Raw genomic sequence first — 18,666 nt, 5'->3', positions numbered from 1 at the left:
TGCCCAGTCTTGCAAATCTGCTGTCTGTCGGCCGAATTCTGTATTGACTGGCGAACAATCGGCCGCTCTGGTGTCGGCATACAAAAATTTTAATGCTTGCACGACAGATTCTTTTCGGCCGAAAGTGCGCTGTCGGCTGTCGGAAGCATCATACTAACAAGCCGAAAATCGGCCGATAGTTCGGCGGCCGAACATTTTCGGCCGACAATCTGCACGTGTGTACGGGGCATCACTGTAGGGATAGTATTGGCCAGATAATGAGCGATGTCTGGTTTCCTCCAGACATGATGCTTGCCATTCAGGCCAAAGAGTTCAATCTTTGTTTCATCAGTCTAGAGAATTTTGTTCCTCATGGTCTGAGAGTCCTTCAGGTGCCTTTTGGCAAACTCGAGGCGGGCTGTCATGTGCCTTTTACTGGCCCTCTGGCCACTCTACCATACAGATCTGATTGGTGGAGTGCTGTAGAGATGGTTGTTCTTCTGGAAGGTTATTTTCTCTCCACAGAGAAATGCTGAAGTTCTGTCAAAGTGACCATCGGTTCTTGGTCACCTCTCTGACTAAGGCCCTTCTCCCCCCGATCGCTCAGTTTGGCCTGGTGGTTCCAAACTTCTTCCATTTATGGATGATAGAGGCTATTGGGACCTTCAATGCTGCAGAAATCTTTCTGTACCCTTCCCCAGATCTGTGCCTCAATATAATTTTATCTCTGAGGTCTACAAACAATTCCATGGACTTCATGGCTTGGTTTGTGCTCTGACATGGACTGTAACTGTGGCACCTTATATAGACAGGTGTGTACCTTTCCAAATCATGGCTAACCAACTGAATTTACCACAGGTGGACTCCAGTCAAGTTATAGAACACATCTCAAGGATAATCAGTCGAAACAGGATACACCTGTGCTCAGTTTTGAGTGTCATGTCAAAGGCTGTGAATACTTACTGTATGCACATGTATTTTTAATACATTTGCAAAGATCTCAAACAAACTTCTTTCACGTTGTCATTATGAGGTATTGTTTGTAGAATTTTAAGGAAAATAATTAATTGAATCAATTTTGGAATAAGGCTGTAACAAAACAAAATGTGGAAAAAGTGAAGCTCTGTGTATACTTTCCGGATGCACTGTAATTCGAGCTGAAACACCCATTGTAACCTTTTTTTGAAGCTTTTGAGAAATTGTTGGACTGTTGCAATAATAGGTGTGCACATTTTTTTTACACTACTTCTTAAAGTGTTACTAAACCCAGGACCTTGCATTCACTATATCTGGTCTCCCACAGTACACAGAACATGGAAATGCAATTATTTTAGTAAATATAAACTGCTAAATAGCTTTTCTCATCAGCAGTATATAGCAGTCTTGTGACTTCTATCAGTGTCTGGTGAAGCTTGTAGGAGGCGTTTTCATACCGCACTGAACTGTCCTATCAGGATGCAGGGCTCCAGACCCTCTGTCTGGACATGTCTGGACAGTGCTGATTGGCCCTGTGCTGATCACATGCACCCTCCCAAGAAAAAAAAACCCTCTCTAGCAATACACACCAAACTGAGCATGTGCAGCCTGACTCCATAGTCATCTCATAGTTATCCGGACATGTTTTGGAGTCAGTGGAAGAAGAGGAGGATCTGTGCATACAGGATCAAGCAGCCTTTTTACACAATGCAGAGGATTAACCCCTTAGGTTCCACAGTGAGTATAGCAAGAATGCTTTTACTGCGTATACAGACTGATTTTGCTGTTGTGGGTTTAGTAACTCTTTAACCCCTTCCTGCCCAGCACTGGCATCCCTTAAATTGAGCGGTATTGCCTTTCGACCACGTGATTGGCTGTGACGCTGGTCACATGATTGGGAATCCGCCAGCACCCAATCATAAGGAGAGACCAATAACTGTCTATGACAGCTGGGTCACTGCGCTGGTGAGTGCTCTCCTAGGCACAAAAACTCCAACCATCCAAGGATGTGTATGCGCTGCGAGTGGGCTTTAAATTCAACTCTCTTTGCCGCTGCACATATGTGTTACGTACGTGGTTAGAGAGGTTAAAGTATATAAACGCCAACTGAATTATATTTTTTTGTTTAAGTACTTTGTATCATAAACAATTATAGTTTCACCTTATTTACCTAATGTAGATTGCATTGCTGCTGATCTCCTGTGCAGCCACTTCCTGCACGCATGCTTCCAGCAATGGCTGCATGTAATTTCTCTGATGATGACAACAGTGAGCCATGCCTGCACAATGGACTTTTGGCCACCTGTGTGACATGGTGACAATGCGGGAGCACAAATCAAGGACATGGACAGCGCATTCTGATGCTGTAAAAGAAAGAGCCTGAACAAGATGAAGAGTAATTTCCAATAGTGCAATAACCCATAAGCACACTGTAAGCTACATAATAACCCATACCAATCAATTAGCTGACAACACTGCTGATAGTTGAGGAGCAGTGTCTTAGCGTTGTCAGCCTGCAGCAGGAAGTGCTGTACTAGTAGGATTTCAGTGTTAAGAAAAATGCAACGGATTTGCTCAAAGCAGAGTTCCACTCATTCTTAAGAATTACCCACATTGTAATGTGCACTGCAAGTGAATTAAGGTTTGAATATTGATATGATGAAAATTCTGCAGAAAGTACCTTTTTTTTTTTTAGTCGTGTTCCCTGCAAATCCCAGTTGTGGCCGCCTAGGCGATTACGTTATCAGCCCAGCCCATTGACTAGGATATCTATGTCATTGATCCCAGGAGTCTTCGGGCATCCCTAGAACAGCAAACCGCGCCTAGCTGTGTCAGTACTGTGCAGGTGCGAGATTCAGAGGTGCATGCTGGGTAGCCAGCTGCACAAAATCCAGGAAATTAAGCTAGGCCAGCTTTAGCTGCCCACATTCTGCATGGCCGCAACCAGAATCAAGGGGGACAAAAGAGAACTTAGCAGTTTGTAAGTAGTCACAATGTGTATATGGGCAGCAATATCCATATGATGTATGCTTATGATGTACTAAAACAATCTCTGTATTGGTATTAGTGCAATGTTGGCTAGGAGACTAGAACTCCGCTTTTAGAAAACTGTGTAAAGTGAGACATGATGCTAAACATATTGAACAAACAGATGTAGAGATGTAGGATTTACATAAACTTTAATACAATAATATTTATGTGGAAGAGCAAACCAGAGTGCAAGAATAACTAAAAAATATGTACTCACTAAATTTAACCACTTGCCAACCATGTAACTGACATACATTGCGGCAAGGTGGCTCTGCTGCGCCGGATCACATACCTAGTACTTGATCTGACTCTTTGGGTAGGGGGCACGCATGCACATGGCCGAGCCCCTGATTATACATAGCGGGAGCTGATCTGCGGGTACCACAGACTCGATGTCCGCTGGCACCCACCGATCATCCAGCAGAGAGGCAGAACGCCGGTCTGCCTATGTAAACAAGGCAGATCGTCGCTCTGACCAGAGGGAAGACATGGATCCTAAGTCTCTGCAAAGCAGGGACTAGGATCCATTTCTTCCCCTAGTAAAAGCACCTCCCACCGTACACTAAAACACTGGCTAGGAACACTGTTAACCCTTTGTTTGCCCCTGATGTTAACCCCTTCCCAGCCAGTGTAATTAGTACGGTGGCAGTGCATATTTTTAGCACTGATCACTGTATTGGTGTCACTGGTCCCCAAAAAGTGTCAAAAGTGTCAATGTCCGATGGTCCGCCATAATATTGCAGTCCCGCTATAAGTTGCTGATTGCTGCCATTACTAGAAAAAAAAAATAATAATAATAATACATATTAAAATTCCATAGTTTGTAGAGGCTATAACCTCCGCGCAAACCAATCAATATACGCTTATTGTGATTTGTTGGGGGTTTTTTTTACCAAAAATATGTAGCAGAATACATATTGGCTTTAATTTTTTAGGAAATTAGTTTTCTTTTAGTTATTTATTTTTTTATTAGATATGTTTTCTAGCAGAAAGTGAAACATATTGTTTTTTTTTTTAAATTGTTGTTTTGTTTTTTTAACAGCGCAAAAAATAAAAACCGCAGAGGTGATCAAATGCCAACAAACGAAAGCTCTATTTATGGGGAAAAAAGGACATCAATTTTATTTGGGTACAGCGTTGCCCGACCGCGCAATTGTCAGTTAACCACTTCTGGCCGGGAAGATTTTCCCCATCAATGACCAGGCCATTTTTTGCTATTCAGCACTGCTTTACTTTAATTGACAATTGTGCGGTTGTGCGACGCTGTACCCAAATAAAATGTCCTTTTTTTCCCACAAATAGAGCTTTCTTTTGATCACCTCTGTGATTTTTATTTTTTGCGCTATAAACAAAAAAGAGCGGCAATTCTAAAAAAAGAAAAAATAATAATATTTTTCACTTTCTGCTATATAACATTCCAAATAAAAAAATTAAAAATCTAAATTTTTCATCAATTTAAGCCCATTTGTATTCTGCTGCATGTTTTTGGTTAAAAAAAATTCCAATACGTGTATTTTGATTGGTTTACGCAAACGTTATCGCATCGAGAAACTAGGGGAAAGATTTGTCATTTTTATTTTATTTTTTACTAGTAATGGCTGTGACCAGCAATTTTTAGCAGGACTGCGACATTGCGGCGGACAGATCGGACGACTAACTGACATTTTTGACACTTTTAGGGGGGACCAGTGACATTACTACAGTAATCAGTGCTAAAAATATGCACTGTTACTGTAGTAATGACACAGGGAAGTGGATTAACCCAGGGGTGATCAAAGGGTTAAATGTGAGCCTAGGGGGTGTTTTTTAACTGTGGGGTGGGGGGGTGGGCTTATGGAATCATCACAGGGACCTGTGTTCCTAAATAGGAGGATCACATGAACCCTGTGATGATTACTGAGAGAACAACGGTCTGCAGTGTTTACAACAGCAGACCGCCGTTCTCTCTCCACGGGGAGCGATCGCGGGTGCCCGGCGGCAATCGCGGCTGCCGGCCCTGCGCCCCAGCTTCCCCGCTGGTGTATGGGCGTGCACGCGTGCGCCCCCAGGATCGCTCCCTCGAACCGCCGTACAGGTACGCCGATTCGTGGGAAGCTGCTGACCTGCCACTGTATATAGGCTGTGGCTGGTCGGCAAGTGGTTAAAGTAACGCAGTGCCATATCTCAAAAAAATGGCTTGGTCAGCAAGGGGTTAAAACCTTTCGGAGGTCAAGTGGTTAAAGTACATTGGGTGGGGTTTTCAGACCGAAGCACAGGACAGTGTTTGCTGGCCAGCATTAGCTGTTTAGATTAATTTTACTTGTAGCCCGCAGTTACTCTCTCTCTCATGTAAGCCCCCCACTATTGCTCCGGCTGATTATTTGCCGCTGTAGACGTGCGTTAGTCCAGGTAAGCGTCGGAGCTCATCTAGAAGAGCTTGTCACCGTGTTTGCAGGCGCCGTGCGTCCTGCCACTTTTCATCAGCCTGCTTTCTCCTGAGGTGACAAAGTACACACCGGAACATCCCGGCGGCATCTGTATCTAGCACCGACACCGCCGCTTATAAATTAAAAGAGTTTAACGCCATTAAATGTGTCCGGAGTGGCAATAATCCCTTCAGACTGTTTGTGCAATCAGAAAAAGGTTAAAGGCAAAATAAGGCAGTGATATTTCAAAGGCGAGAACATTTCCGAAGAGAAGGTGAAGCAGTGCGAGCGTATTGACCTAGATTTATCAAGCTGGGACAGAATGTTTTCAGCTCCTGTGCAGCTCTATCTTGGAGGTTTGTCCAAGTGTCTGAAAAATGGATTTTCTGGAGAAATCAGCCATGAGACACGTTCTGGAAATGAATTTAGTATGTCAAAGTGCAGCAAACAGTCACAGCCTGTTAGAGATCACGTTTCATTATCCCGCACTATTAAAGCTTGGAATTTGATTTCTATAGTTTACAGATCATTCTTGCATCTAGCACAAGAGTTTCAGACAATTGGAATACATGGTCACTGTGCCCCGTCTGGCCCATCCAATAGCTGGAGTCATAACCTAATTCAAACACTTGTAACATATTACATCAGCTAAAGTGGTTATATCCTGTGAAGTGACTAGCCTCAGATAATACACAGATCCTCCTGCATAAGTTGTATCTGTTTATCTGCAGCCCTATCTCCAATACAGCCTTCTAAAGAAACCAGGGAGTGGATATCTGATGTCACAGACTGCACACATAGAGCAGAGAGCTGTGTGTAATCTGAGACGTGAGTGGAGAGAATGAACACAACCTCTCTATTCAGCCTCAGAGGGAAAAATGCACCACTGAGGCTGTTAATCACCTGTTGTGTGTTGTAAAGGAGGTGAGGACATCTCCTGGGACTGTCTGGTGTCACCATTGACTGTCAGAAGTGGCTCATGCAGATAGCAGAGCAATGAGAGAGAAAAAAGAAATCACAATGGGTGCTTTGGATAGAGGTACACACTATAGAGGAGGGATATGATTTGTTTATTTTTCATTTCAGAGATTTACACCTACTTTAAAGAGTACTCCATGCAAATCTTAAAAAAGCAACCCGAAAGCGTACCTTCACTCCTCCTTTTTTTTTATCTGGCCCTGCTCCCCTACCATCATTATCACTTGGCAAGAAAAATGTTTCCCTTTCCCTGCAGCCTCCTGGGATATCCCCATCACATATCTTAGTAGGCTCAAAATAGGGGCACACAGCAACCATGGGCAGAGCTGGTACACATCATTGTACCTGAACCTAGAAGAGGCAGCTGTCTCACAATGACTAAGAAGGACCAAGCTGGCCATGCGGTACCTGGGCTTTAACATCTGAACAGCAGATTGCAGCAGGGCCCCCAGTAGATCGACTAGGCAGAAAAAAAAATTGGGGTAGTGAAGTTTGTCTTTAAATGTATTTAAAAGGGAAGGATGGCTTTGTTTTTTTTTTTTCATATACATACTTACCTAGGTGGATGCAGCATCGGTCCCCTGGCCCCTTTGCACTGAGAACCGAGCGATCGAACACCGCCAATCACTCGGTTCTGACAGCTCTCCGAGCAGAGAGCTGCTGACTGTCAGTCACCACTCTCTGCTCTGCCCCCTCCTCGCTCACTGGAGCGCTGGGCTGTGGAAGGGCGGGGAGCGGCTCGCTGAGAGGCTGAGCCGGTTGTCGGTCCACGCACCTGGTGGATGTGACTTCTGTGACGTCAGCAGAGAGCAGACTTCAGCCCACTCCCTGCTGAAAATGGGTCACAGGAGTGCAAAATGAATTGCACTCCTGTGATCCATAGGAGAAGTGCAGCCAACCAAGCTTTGGCTATACTTCTTCTTTAAACCCAAGAACTAAAATTTAATATATTGCAGCTTACTAGAATTCAACTGTGGTAGCAGCATTAGCAGTGGCGGCTGGTGCTCCATGGGTCGGGGGGGGGTGGCGGAGGACAGACCTGATGGACCTGACCACGGACTACACGAGCTCCAGCCCCCACCACTCACCAATCCCCCCCGCTATTGTCACACAACTGGGTGGGCTCAGGGTGCAGTGCTCTGCGCCCTGAGTCCACCCTTCTTTGCTATAAAACATTCCCAATAAAACATTCCCAATAATTGGGAATAAAACATTACCAATAAACATTTTCTAAAAATCTCATTTTTTTTATCAGTTTAGGCCAATTTGTATTCTGCTACATATTTTTGGTTAAAAAAAATCCAAAAAATCGTATATTAATTGGTTTGCGCAAAATTTATAGGGAAACTATGGGATAGATTTTTGGACTTTTTTTTTATTTTTTTATTTTTTATTAGTACTGGCAGCGATCAGCGATTTTTAGCGGGACTGCGACTGACGGACAGATCGGACCCCTAACTGACATTTTCAACACTTTTTGGGGACCAGTGACATTAATACAGTAATCAGTGCTAAATAATATGCACTGTTACTGTCTAAATAACACTGGCAGGGAAGGGGTTAATTACGGGGGTTGATCAAGGGGTTAAATGTATGCCTAAGGGGCTTGCTAACTAAGGGTGGGGGGATGGGGGAAAGGAGGGCTCTGTGAAAGGCACCCAGAGATCAGTGTTTCAGCTTAGCTGAGACACACAATCTCACTGTGCCTGTCTGAAAGAAGAGCCGCCTGCTTTGTTTACATAGGCAGGCGGCAATCCTGTCAGTTTCCCCGAAGATTGCGGGAGGCCAGGGGCGATCGTGCCTGGCTCCGCTGTATCTAATCACAGCGGGAGCGCAGCTCCAGCGCGCCGCTGAGACCACATGCACATAATCACATAGATCTACGTGATTATGCACAGCCGAGCTGCTCTGCCGCAGTAAACCTGCATGGGGCAGTCGGCAAGTGGTTAATATAGATGAACCTTTTAAATAACTTTCTAGTTTTAGGGAACCCCTGATAATAATTACTATATTAACAGCACACTGTACCTTAGTGTAAAAATCAGTGGGAAGAATGCTCCTTATGATTGTGATCATTGGGAAAATCCCCCTCTTACAGTTGGCTAAAAACATTGGTGGCAGTGAGAAATTTTCTGAGAGGCAGAAATTGTTCCTTGCTCAAGGAACCCTTAGCAACCTATCGGGAAACCCTAGTTTAGAAAGGAAGAGAACTCCAGTGGCAACCTGTGAAGCTCTGGTGATCTCCATGTCCAAGAGAGCTAAGGCAGTGCTGGAGAATTATGGTGGCCACACAAAATACTGACACTTTGGGCCCAATTTGGACATTGTCACTTAGGGGTGTACTCACTTTTGTTGCCAGCGGTTTAGACATTAATGGCTGTGTGTTGAGTTATTTTGAGGGGACAGTAAATTTACACTGTTATACAAGCTGTACACTCACTACTTTACATTGTAGCAAAGTGTCATTGTCACATTATCAGATATAATAAAATATTTACAAAAATGTGAGGGGTGTACTCACTTTTGTGAGATACTGTATGTAACTATTCCTTTACCAAATATTTGCTTTATTTACAGGACAATTTCTGCTAAAACCCACCGCCAGGCCGTGAACTTTAATATATTTGAAGGTATGGTCTGTCACGGAGTACCTTTGGTGACTATTGCCGGTGGGAGAGTAGTATACGATAATGGCACCTTGCACGCCGTCCCAGGCCATGGCAAATACATTCCACGCAAACCATTTCCTGACTATGTCTACAGCCGTGTCTTAAAAAGAGATGATGTAAGTCAACACAACATTTTTTTTTCTACTCTGCAAGTTGCTTTTAAATCCAGCTAAAGAAAACTTAAATTACTAATCAGGTTAAGGGCTTTTCCATTACCATTAGGAGTTTTTGAATCCACTACAACAATGTGACTGTTATAATTTGTCCAAAGTGCAGCTATAAATCTGAATCCGAATATGAGTTGCCAAAAAAGATTTTAAATACAAAATAAAATTAGCTATTAAGTCTTAGTTCCACCTCCAATGCAACAATCTCTCATTTATTCTGACAGCACAATGTTGTTCACTGACTGACACCAGCACCATGTATTCTAGATTATGGGATGCCTCAGATGTCCACTAGTAAGCCAAGCAATATAATTTTGCATTTTGTATATTCTTTTAGTCTTTCTATGGGGGGATTTGATCCAGTCTCACTGAAACACTAATATATAGAGTAGGCAGGAAAGACATGGCTAGTTTTTAATTGTGATTTTAAACAAGGCTCTGTCTAAAACTATTATTTTTCTTGATGTTGTTGTACATATTTTGCAGTAATAAACTTTCCTCCATCCTTTTTTTTTCCTTCACTCTTTTCTATTCAGTGGCTTAATTTCCTCTTTCTTCTTTGTGCTTCACTGCTTTTCCTCCTTCTCCTCTCCTCCTTCTCCTTTCCTTCATCTCCTTCTCCTTTCCTCCATCTCCTTCTCCTTTCCTCCATCTCCTTCTTCTTTCCTCCTCTCCCTCTCCCCCTTCTCCTTTCCTCCATCTCTTTCTCCTTTCCTCCTCCTCCCCCTTCTCCTTTCCTCCATCTCTTTCTCCTCTCCTCCTTCTCCTTTCCTCCATCTCTTTCTCCTTTCCTCCTCTCCTCTCCTCCTTTTCCTTTCCTTCATCTCCTTCTCCTTTCCTTCATCTCCTTCTCCTTTCCTCCATCTCTTTCTCCTTTCCTCCATCTCCTTCTCCTTTCCTCCATCTCCTTCTCCTTTCCTCCATCTCCTTCTTCTTTCCTCCTCTCCCCCTTCTCCTTTCCTCCATCTCTTTCTCCTTTCCTCCTCCTCCCCCTTCTCCTTTCCTCCATCTCTTTCTCCTCTCCTCCTTCTCCTTTCCTCCATCTCTTTCTCCTTTCCTCCTCTCCTCCTTCTCCTTTCCTTCATCTCCTTCTCCTTTCCTTCATCTCCTTCTCCTTTCCTCCATCTCTTTCTCCTTTGCTCCTCCTCCCCCTTCTCCTTTCCTCCATCTCTTTCTCCTTTCCTCCTCCTCCTTCTCATGTCCTCCATCTCTTCCTGATTCATTCCTCCTTCTCCTTTCCTCCTTCTCCTTTTCCACATTTTCTCCTGCTCCTTCTATTCTCTTCATCTCCTTCCCTTCCTTCTTCTCTTCTTCATTTCTTGTTCTCCTTCTCATCTCCTCCTTCTCCTTCTTCTTTCCTTTCCTTTATTTCTAAGTACTTCCTTCCTTCCTTCCTTCTTCTTTCCTTCCTTTTCTTATGCTCCCATTCCTTCCTTCTCCCTCCTATCCATCTCCTTTCCTTACTTCTTCTTTCCTTTCTTTCCCTTTCCTTCTTCTTTTGTTCCCTCTCTTCCTTCCATTCTTCCTTCTGTGTCTTGGATGTAAAGTTTTACTTCTTACCTTCCCTTAACCATCATGGGTAGCAATTTCTATCCATTTCCTTCCTTCCTAGGTGTATTATTTGTATTTATTATCTTTTTTTAGAATAAAGTTAGTACACACGCTGTATACAGTTACAGTAAACCCCCCCCTTCATTGCTGGGGTTATGTTCCGGACCCAGCCGCGAAAAGTGAAAATCTGCTAAATAGAAAAACCCTATTAAAATGCATTGTAGGCATGTTTTTTTTACTGTCCCTGTACGTGTAAAAGCATTTTAAGGTCTTTAAACACACTTTTAAAACAATAGCAACTCATTTAACCTTCCTAGCGGAATTACCGAGGGTGACTCGGGGTTACATTTCAGAGCCAAAAGCGGTAACCCCAGCCACACTCGGGGTAGCGCTAGGAAGATCGCTGGATCCTGGAAGAGGTTTTACTTACCTTTTCTCCGGGATCCAGTGAAGAATGCGGGCGGTATGCGGCGGCGGAGCTCTCTCCCGATCGCCTGCGAGCCCTGGCTTCCGTCTCCGGCGACGTGACGTCCGCCGGGGGGTGGAACCGGCTGCAAATTCAAATGTAAAACACACCAAACACACTGATACCATTCAAAATAAAATAAAATCACATTACATTGCCCCCCAGTGCCCTTTCCTGCAGTTTTACTGTACTTTTTATGTAAATATATGTATATATATATATGTACGTATATACATATATATGTATATATATATATATATATATATATATATATATACGTAATTCTTGTGAATGAGCAGCCCAAACCAACTGTATACATTATATATATAATATATATATATATATATATATATATAATAAATGTATACAGTTCATTTGGGCTGCTCATTCACAAGAATTATATGCAAAATAATGGTACCGCTTTCAGCACCTAAAATCCAAAAGAATCATACCGCCAGGGAGGTTAAACACATAAAAGATACTGAGAGACATAGCAAGAGCTATGGTAAACACAAAAATATTTCATTTTTAATGATTTATATAGTAAAATAACATTACAAAAAAACCCGCAATATACCGGGACCGCAAAAACTGAACCACGATGGAGCGGGGGTTTACTGTATACGTTATGTGTAAGTGCAGTCAACCATCTGTCATCTCTCAAAGCTGGAAAGGGACCAGTGGATGGGTGCCATGATTTTTTGTTTGCTTATTTATTTTAAATAAAAATAGATGTAAAGAAATGGTGGGGGCTGAACCCATGAAGCAGATTTTCATGAATGTCCTCATCTGTGTTTGTGACTGCAGAGAAATGCAGCGTGTGTAGCAGTTTGTATAATAAAATAGAGAATTCTCATCTCATCGCATCAGTAATGACAATATGTTTGTACAGGTATGTCAGCCACTTCCCGTACAAAGACAGCCTTATAAAGGAGAGGTCATCCAACTGAAATAAATCTGGATCCATCAACGGCAGGTAATATTACCTCTGGACCTGCAGATATCCATTATATGCTGCACAGACAGGAGGGGAAAGTTAAGCAGTTGAAAAGTTATTAAAGTGAATGTCAAGATAAAATCTTGTTTCTAGTTTTGGATAGAGTGGGGAAGGTTCACCAGACCAGGACACAAAAAAATAAATCTGACGGGGACTCGAGCCTTTCCCTCATTTACTAAAGAAAGCATTTATATTTCTGTCAGTGTTGCTGTTGGAAATCTCTTGAAGCCTCAGATAGGATTATAAACTTGACAGGGATTCTTATCCTCCCCAGCTCTATCCAAAGTGAAGAAAAAGTTTAGTCTAGACAAAAACTTTTCCAGGAGTCTGTCTGATTGAATTTATACATGACAGATCTGTCAAAGAGAGAGATTAGAATTCCTGACAGGTTTTTAATTGTTGTCTGGGCATGCATTAGGTAGATTTGCCCTCACTATTTATACTGTTTACTGTTATTACCAAGAGTAAAGTGGGGTACACACTATAAGAAAATTGGGCGAATGATCCTCTGATTTTCCTCGTTGTTTTACAGCAAATCGGAACCGATGAAAGAAAATTTGTACGAAAATTCTCGTACGACAAAGGCTTTTTCTTGTTGTTTATCGATTCTGATCATGTGCATTCTTTAATTTCTGATTTTTCCCACATGAAAATCGTACAAAAACTGTACACAGTAAGCGAAAATTGTTTGTTCTGTCCCTGTACGAGAAAAATTATGGAGCTTAAATCACAGTCCCAAATTCTTGCTGATAGTCTTCTACAGAAGGGATATCAGAAAGAAAGTCTGCAGGAAGAGATAGAGAAAGTGAAGAATGTGGATAGGTTTGGCTTGGTCTTGGACTGGAGCCCCTTGATGATCGACTATTGGTCGGAAACATGTTGGGCGTGTCCAGGCTTGTCTTCTGGGTTGGTCACACTGCTGTTAGGCCTACACAGCAGTTTACGCGCTACCCTTATAATATATAGCCTGGACCCTTCACCCTTGGACCATCAGGAATCCTCCCAGACGTCCCTTCCTGGACCTGGAGAAGGAGTGAGGACCTACCACCCATATATCAATATATACCCGCCTTGTACCCCTGTGTGGGGTGGGTATCTCTGGTGAGTGTGCTGTATATCGTAGGGGTCACCGGGCACCTCACCGCCCACCACGGGGTTATTCGGTATTGTGTAAAGTACACACGAAGTATCCCACAATCACCTTTCTAGGACTGTCACCCATCACCCATCACTGCCTTATTTGAAACAGACTAATACTGATCTACTATCAATCTATCACCAATTTGTCCTGTTGTTGGAATTTGGACATATCACTTTGGTTCTTCACGCACGTGTCACTTTACAGACACAATATAACCCCCATTTTTCCCTCATAATTTTTTTCTTCACATATTAGCCACATATATTCTTATCTTTCATATATTTTATGAGGAGGATTTGTTATCATCCAGTTTATATATTATTTAGCATATGTCACTTTAAATTGGGGCTGTCACTTGTATCACTTTATGCACTGCTGCACTTATATTTATTTGTGTTTATTCATTCATTATAACACCTTTTATATCATCTGTATAGTGCATATATACTGTTAGACATATATTGCTATTTTATTCCAACACCACCAATTTTACTAATATAGCACACGTCACCTTAACGGTGACGTATATGCACATGTCACTTTGATTCACTGTTTATTATACTATCTTTAAATACCACATTTTATATATTGTTTTTATTTATTTATTTACATTTTTTACCACATGTTGATAGTATTTCCACACTTGGCACTTTATTATCTCTCCTAGCAAACAGACAGCGCCACCCCCTACCCCCCCCCCCTTTCTCACCATATTATATAGTCTTTGGACTATAATATAGGGAGGCAGCAGTCTATATTGTCCATTACATCCAATACTCCATAAGCGCAGAGTTCTCTACCCTTCATGAATTTAAAATTATGTATATATGTCCTTGGGGCTGGCACCTAGGGTTCCTTTAAGCTATTTTAATACCGAGGATTTAAATGTAATTTGTTTTGTTATATACCCTGATATTACCATTAGGGGGCATTGTGATCATAGGTGTTTGTGTTTATACCTTTATATCACCACTAGAGGTCATATTGGCCACAATGAAGTCTGTGGTTTCCATGGTAGCTCGTATAGTATATCAGGGAGAGGGTGACCATGTGGCTCCACCCCGCTGACGAAGTCCCATAAGACTTAACGCGTACTGGAGGAGGAGCCACATCCGATGACGTCACCTGCTGCTATCCCATCATGCCGACACGAGATCGGCGTTCTGCCGCATTCAGGGGTCAAGTCCTGGGAAAAAAGTGTGGGAACTCACCCAAGATCCCCCCACCAAAGTGTGTGTGTATATATATATATATATTTTTTTTGAGGAGCGAGGGCCACTTTAGCGACTTGGTAACCAGTCGAGGGGCCACAATGAGTGGAAAAGGGAGATGACAGGTCCCTGTCCGCTCAGCATGTGCAGAGCAGACAGGGGCACAGCTGTCTCTACTCTATGGGCCCTCCAATCCGCCCAGCCAGAAGGGGACGATCCTTCTGTTTTTTGAAGTGGATCGGATTGGAGATAGGCGGGTGTAAACAGGCACAAGTTTGTTTACATCTGCCACTCTATAGATGTGAATAGAGGATCTGAATAGGTCCACCTGAAAAACAGACAGGTGGATCTGATCGGCCGTAAAAGTGGCCTAAGGCTGCTTTCACACGGATGCACTGCAGATTACCTGCACCTCAACTTACCTCAATCTTCACTTGTTCCTCAGGATTACTGCAGGTATCACTGGCCACTGCTGTCCCCCAGGTGAGTATGGCTGGGGGCTACTGCTGGCTGTCCTCCAGGGCGGGTACTTCTGGCTGGTACTGCTGGTGGATTCTGCTGGTGAGTACTGCTGGCTGGTACTGCTGGTGGGTACTGCTGGCTGGTATCGCTGGCAGGTACTGCTGGTGGGTACTGCTGGCTAGTATGGTTGGTGGGTACTGCTGGCTGGTGCTGCTGGTGGGTACTGTTGACTAGTATTGCTGGTGGGTACTACTGCTGGGTACTGCTGGCTGGTACTTCTGATGGTTACTGCTGGCGGGTATTGCTGGCTGGTACTGCTGGTGGGTATTGCTTGCTGATACTGCTGGTTGGTACTGCTGGCTGATGCTGCTGGTTGGTACTGCTGGCTGGTACTGCTGGTGGATACTGCTGGCTGGTGCTGCTGGTGGGTACTGCTGCAGCTACTGTTGGTGGGTACTGCTGGCAGGTACTGCTGGCAGGTACTGCTGGTGGGTACTGCTGGTGGGAATTGCTGGCTGGTACTGCTGGCTGGTACTGCTGGCTGGTACTGCTGGTGGGAATTGCTGGTGGGTGCTGTTGGCTTGTATTAATGGCGGGTACTGTTGGTGGGTACTGCTGGTGGGTACTGCTGGTGGGTACTACTGGCTGGTACTGCTGGCGGGTACTGCTGGTGGGTACTGTTGGCTGGTACTGCTGGCAGGTACTGTTTGTGGGTACTGCTGGCGTGTGCTGCTGGTGGGTATTGTTGGCGGGTACTGCTTGCTGGTACTGCTGGTGTGTAATGCTGGCTGGTACTGCTGGCTTGTATTGCTGGCTGGTACTGCTGGTGGGTACTACTGGCTGGTACTGCTGGCTTGTATTGCTGGGGGGTACTGCTGGGGGGTACTGCTGGCGGGTACTGTTGGCTGGTACTGCTGACTGGTTCCTGACCATCAGTGTGACAGGAGCCGCGCTGGAGGAAGCATGCGTCTGCAGTAGAGAACAGAGCCACTGCTTCCTGTATCACTTCTGTGCCCTGTCACAGGCGGAATACATTTAGTATAACTCTGCATGTGACAGGAGTCGGCGCTATACAGGAAGCATTGGCTCTGCTTCCTCTAGTGCCGGCTCAGTTCCTTCACACTGATGCTCGGGGATGGCGGGTCGGGAACCCTCAATCTAGGCTTACCGACCAGCTATCCCAGAGCAGAAGGTGGCACCAGGATTCTGTTGGGGGGCACCAGGGCGTGGCTGCTAACAGGAATGGCATTCCTGCTGTGGAAAAAGTACAGGAACGCCGTTCCCATGCGTTCCTGCAGGACTCGAGCCCTGGTCTCATTGATATATGCTGTTAATCAAGAGGATCGTTCTGCGAGTGTTATATTTTAATAAATGTGCACATTTTTAATAGCAGAGAACACTTAGGTCTGTCATTTCTCTACAAGTGTTCATGATCGAGTTGATATATCCAGGAGTCCCTGGTTCCTCTTGTAGCATCCCCCTGAGTAGGACAGCAGGTATTGTCCGTTTGATCACACAGGGATTTACTATGTGAGAAGCTTGGAATGAGCTGAGGTTCAACAGGCCACCACTGCTACACATCTTCTGACCCCCCTGTATGGGATTAGCGCTTATGACCTGCTGGTAACACAGAGGTCATTGGCTTGAGGTGAGTGCAGTGTGTTTCTAATGGTGAAGGGAATTACCACTTGTAGTGGATCTTTCCATTTTCGTTCACTTACTTTGTGGATTTGCATTTGCTTATCAAGGGACTTTTGGGCGTTACTATGGACTCTTAATCACATCCTTTTTGGGATATTTATATGGTTTTTTTTTTAATAGAATATTGCGCTGCACTACGTTTGTTTGTATTTAAAGATCGGGCTAAGTGATGCACCCTTTAGTATTCAGCTTGCAATTTTAATTGTACTAGTGTGTGGTCGTTTGTGCTGATTGTATTTTATTATTTACAGTTCCTTTCTCTGTCTCAAAAGTGAGACATCAAGGGTCTGGTTCACCCCTGAATGGAGAGCAGGTGTGTTAAATTTGGTGTTATTGCTCTCACTCTCTCATACTAGTCACTGGGAGTTCAACATGGCACCTCATGGCAAATAACTCTCTAAGGATCTGATAAAAAAGAATTGTTGCTCTACATAAAGTAGACCTAGGCTATAAGAAGATTGCCAAGACCCTGAAACTGAGCTGCAGCACGGTGGCCAAGACAATACAGCCATTTAACAGGACAGGTTCCACTCTGAACAGGCTTCGCCATGGTCGACCAAAGAGGTTGAGTGCACGTGCTCATCGTCATATCCAGAGGTTGTTTTTGGGAAATAGATGTATAAGTGCTGCTAGCATTGCTGCAGAGGTTGAAGGGGTGGAGGGTCAGCCTGTCAGTGCTCAGACCATACTCCGCACACTGCAGCAAATTTGTCTGCATGGCTGTCATCCCAGAAGGAAGCCTCTTCTAAAGATGATGCACAAGAAAGCCTGCAAACAGTTTGCTGAAGCAGATTAAGGATATGGTATACTGGAATATCCTGTGGTCTGATGAGACCAAGATAAACTTATTTGGTTCAGATGGTGTCAAGCGTGTGTGGCGGCAACCGGGTGAGGACTACAAAGACAAGTGTGTCTTGCCTACATTCAAGCATGGTGGTGGGAGTGTCATGGTCTGGGGCTGCATGAGTGCTGCCAACAATGGGGAGCTACAGTTCATTGAGGGAACCATTAATGCCAACATGTAGTGTGACATACTGAAGCAGAGCATGATCCCCTCTCTTCTGAGACTGGGCAGCAGGGCAGTACTCCAACATGATAATGACCCAAAACTAGGGATAGACCGATATGTTTTTTTCAGGGCTGATACCGATATTTTGGTCACAACATATCGGTATCGGCCTATATGGGTAAAATGGGTATCTGCGTATTGTGTAAAATGGCCATTTGATCCTGTCTTCTCTGATCCTCCCCTCTTTTTACTGTCCCCAAACCATCTGCTGATAAGACAGAGCCTTTGGAGGCACTCTGCGCATGCTTAGTTTGGTGTGTATTGCTAGAGAGGTTTTTTTTGGTTTATTTTGGGAGGGTGCATGTGATTGGCACAGGGGCAATCAGCACTGTCAGCACAGAGGGTCAGGGGTCATGCAGCCTCATAGGACAGTCAGAGGAGAATTAAAACTCCTTCTACAAGCTTTAACCAGACACTGATGCAAATCACAAGATTGCTACAGTAAATATTGCTGATGAGAAAAGGTATTTAGCAGTTTATACTTACTAAAACTATTGCATTTCCATGTTCTGTGTACTGTGGGGGACAAGATATAGTGAATGCAGGCTCCTGGGTTTAGTAACACTGTAAGCCGAATTCAATTGTCTGTGATGAATTGTGTGTATGATCTTCTGGGTAAACTATTTCACTTTTTCATATTTCTTTTATTGACAGATCAATGCATTCACAAATTTAAGAAGACCAAGTGCAAGACTCTTAGAAAATGATACATGTCTATTTTTTCTATGGTATTTCTATAATGTCTGCAGTGTCGAGGATTCTACAACTCACAGTGCTGATCTCGCAGCACCAACCTTGTAAAGCCCAGAAACAGTTTATGCTGATTAATACTATATATCAACCACCTGCAAAATAGAGCTATCA

At 43.8% G+C, this 18,666-nt stretch overlaps 1 protein-coding gene across 2 annotated transcripts in view; it reads left to right on the top strand.

The window, feature by feature from the left end:
• DPYS (dihydropyrimidinase) overlaps positions 1 to 18,666 on the top strand; it is a 149,316-nt gene extending 130,650 nt beyond the window's left edge. For both annotated transcript variants that reach the window (XM_082257922.1, XM_082257921.1), the window contains exons 8-10: positions 8,946 to 9,153; positions 12,114 to 12,197; positions 18,457 to 18,666. In XM_082257922.1, the coding sequence (XP_082114048.1) occupies positions 8,946 to 9,153; positions 12,114 to 12,176 (271 nt within the window). In that variant the 3' untranslated portion in view covers positions 12,177 to 12,197; positions 18,457 to 18,666. The remainder of the gene's footprint in view (positions 1 to 8,945; positions 9,154 to 12,113; positions 12,198 to 18,456) is intronic.

The sequence above is a fragment of the Pelophylax lessonae genome, assembly GCF_965119305.1.
Source record: "Pelophylax lessonae genome assembly, chromosome: 5".
NCBI lineage: Eukaryota > Metazoa > Chordata > Amphibia > Anura > Ranidae > Pelophylax > Pelophylax lessonae.
This window is presented reverse-complemented; position numbering and strand designations above follow the sequence as displayed.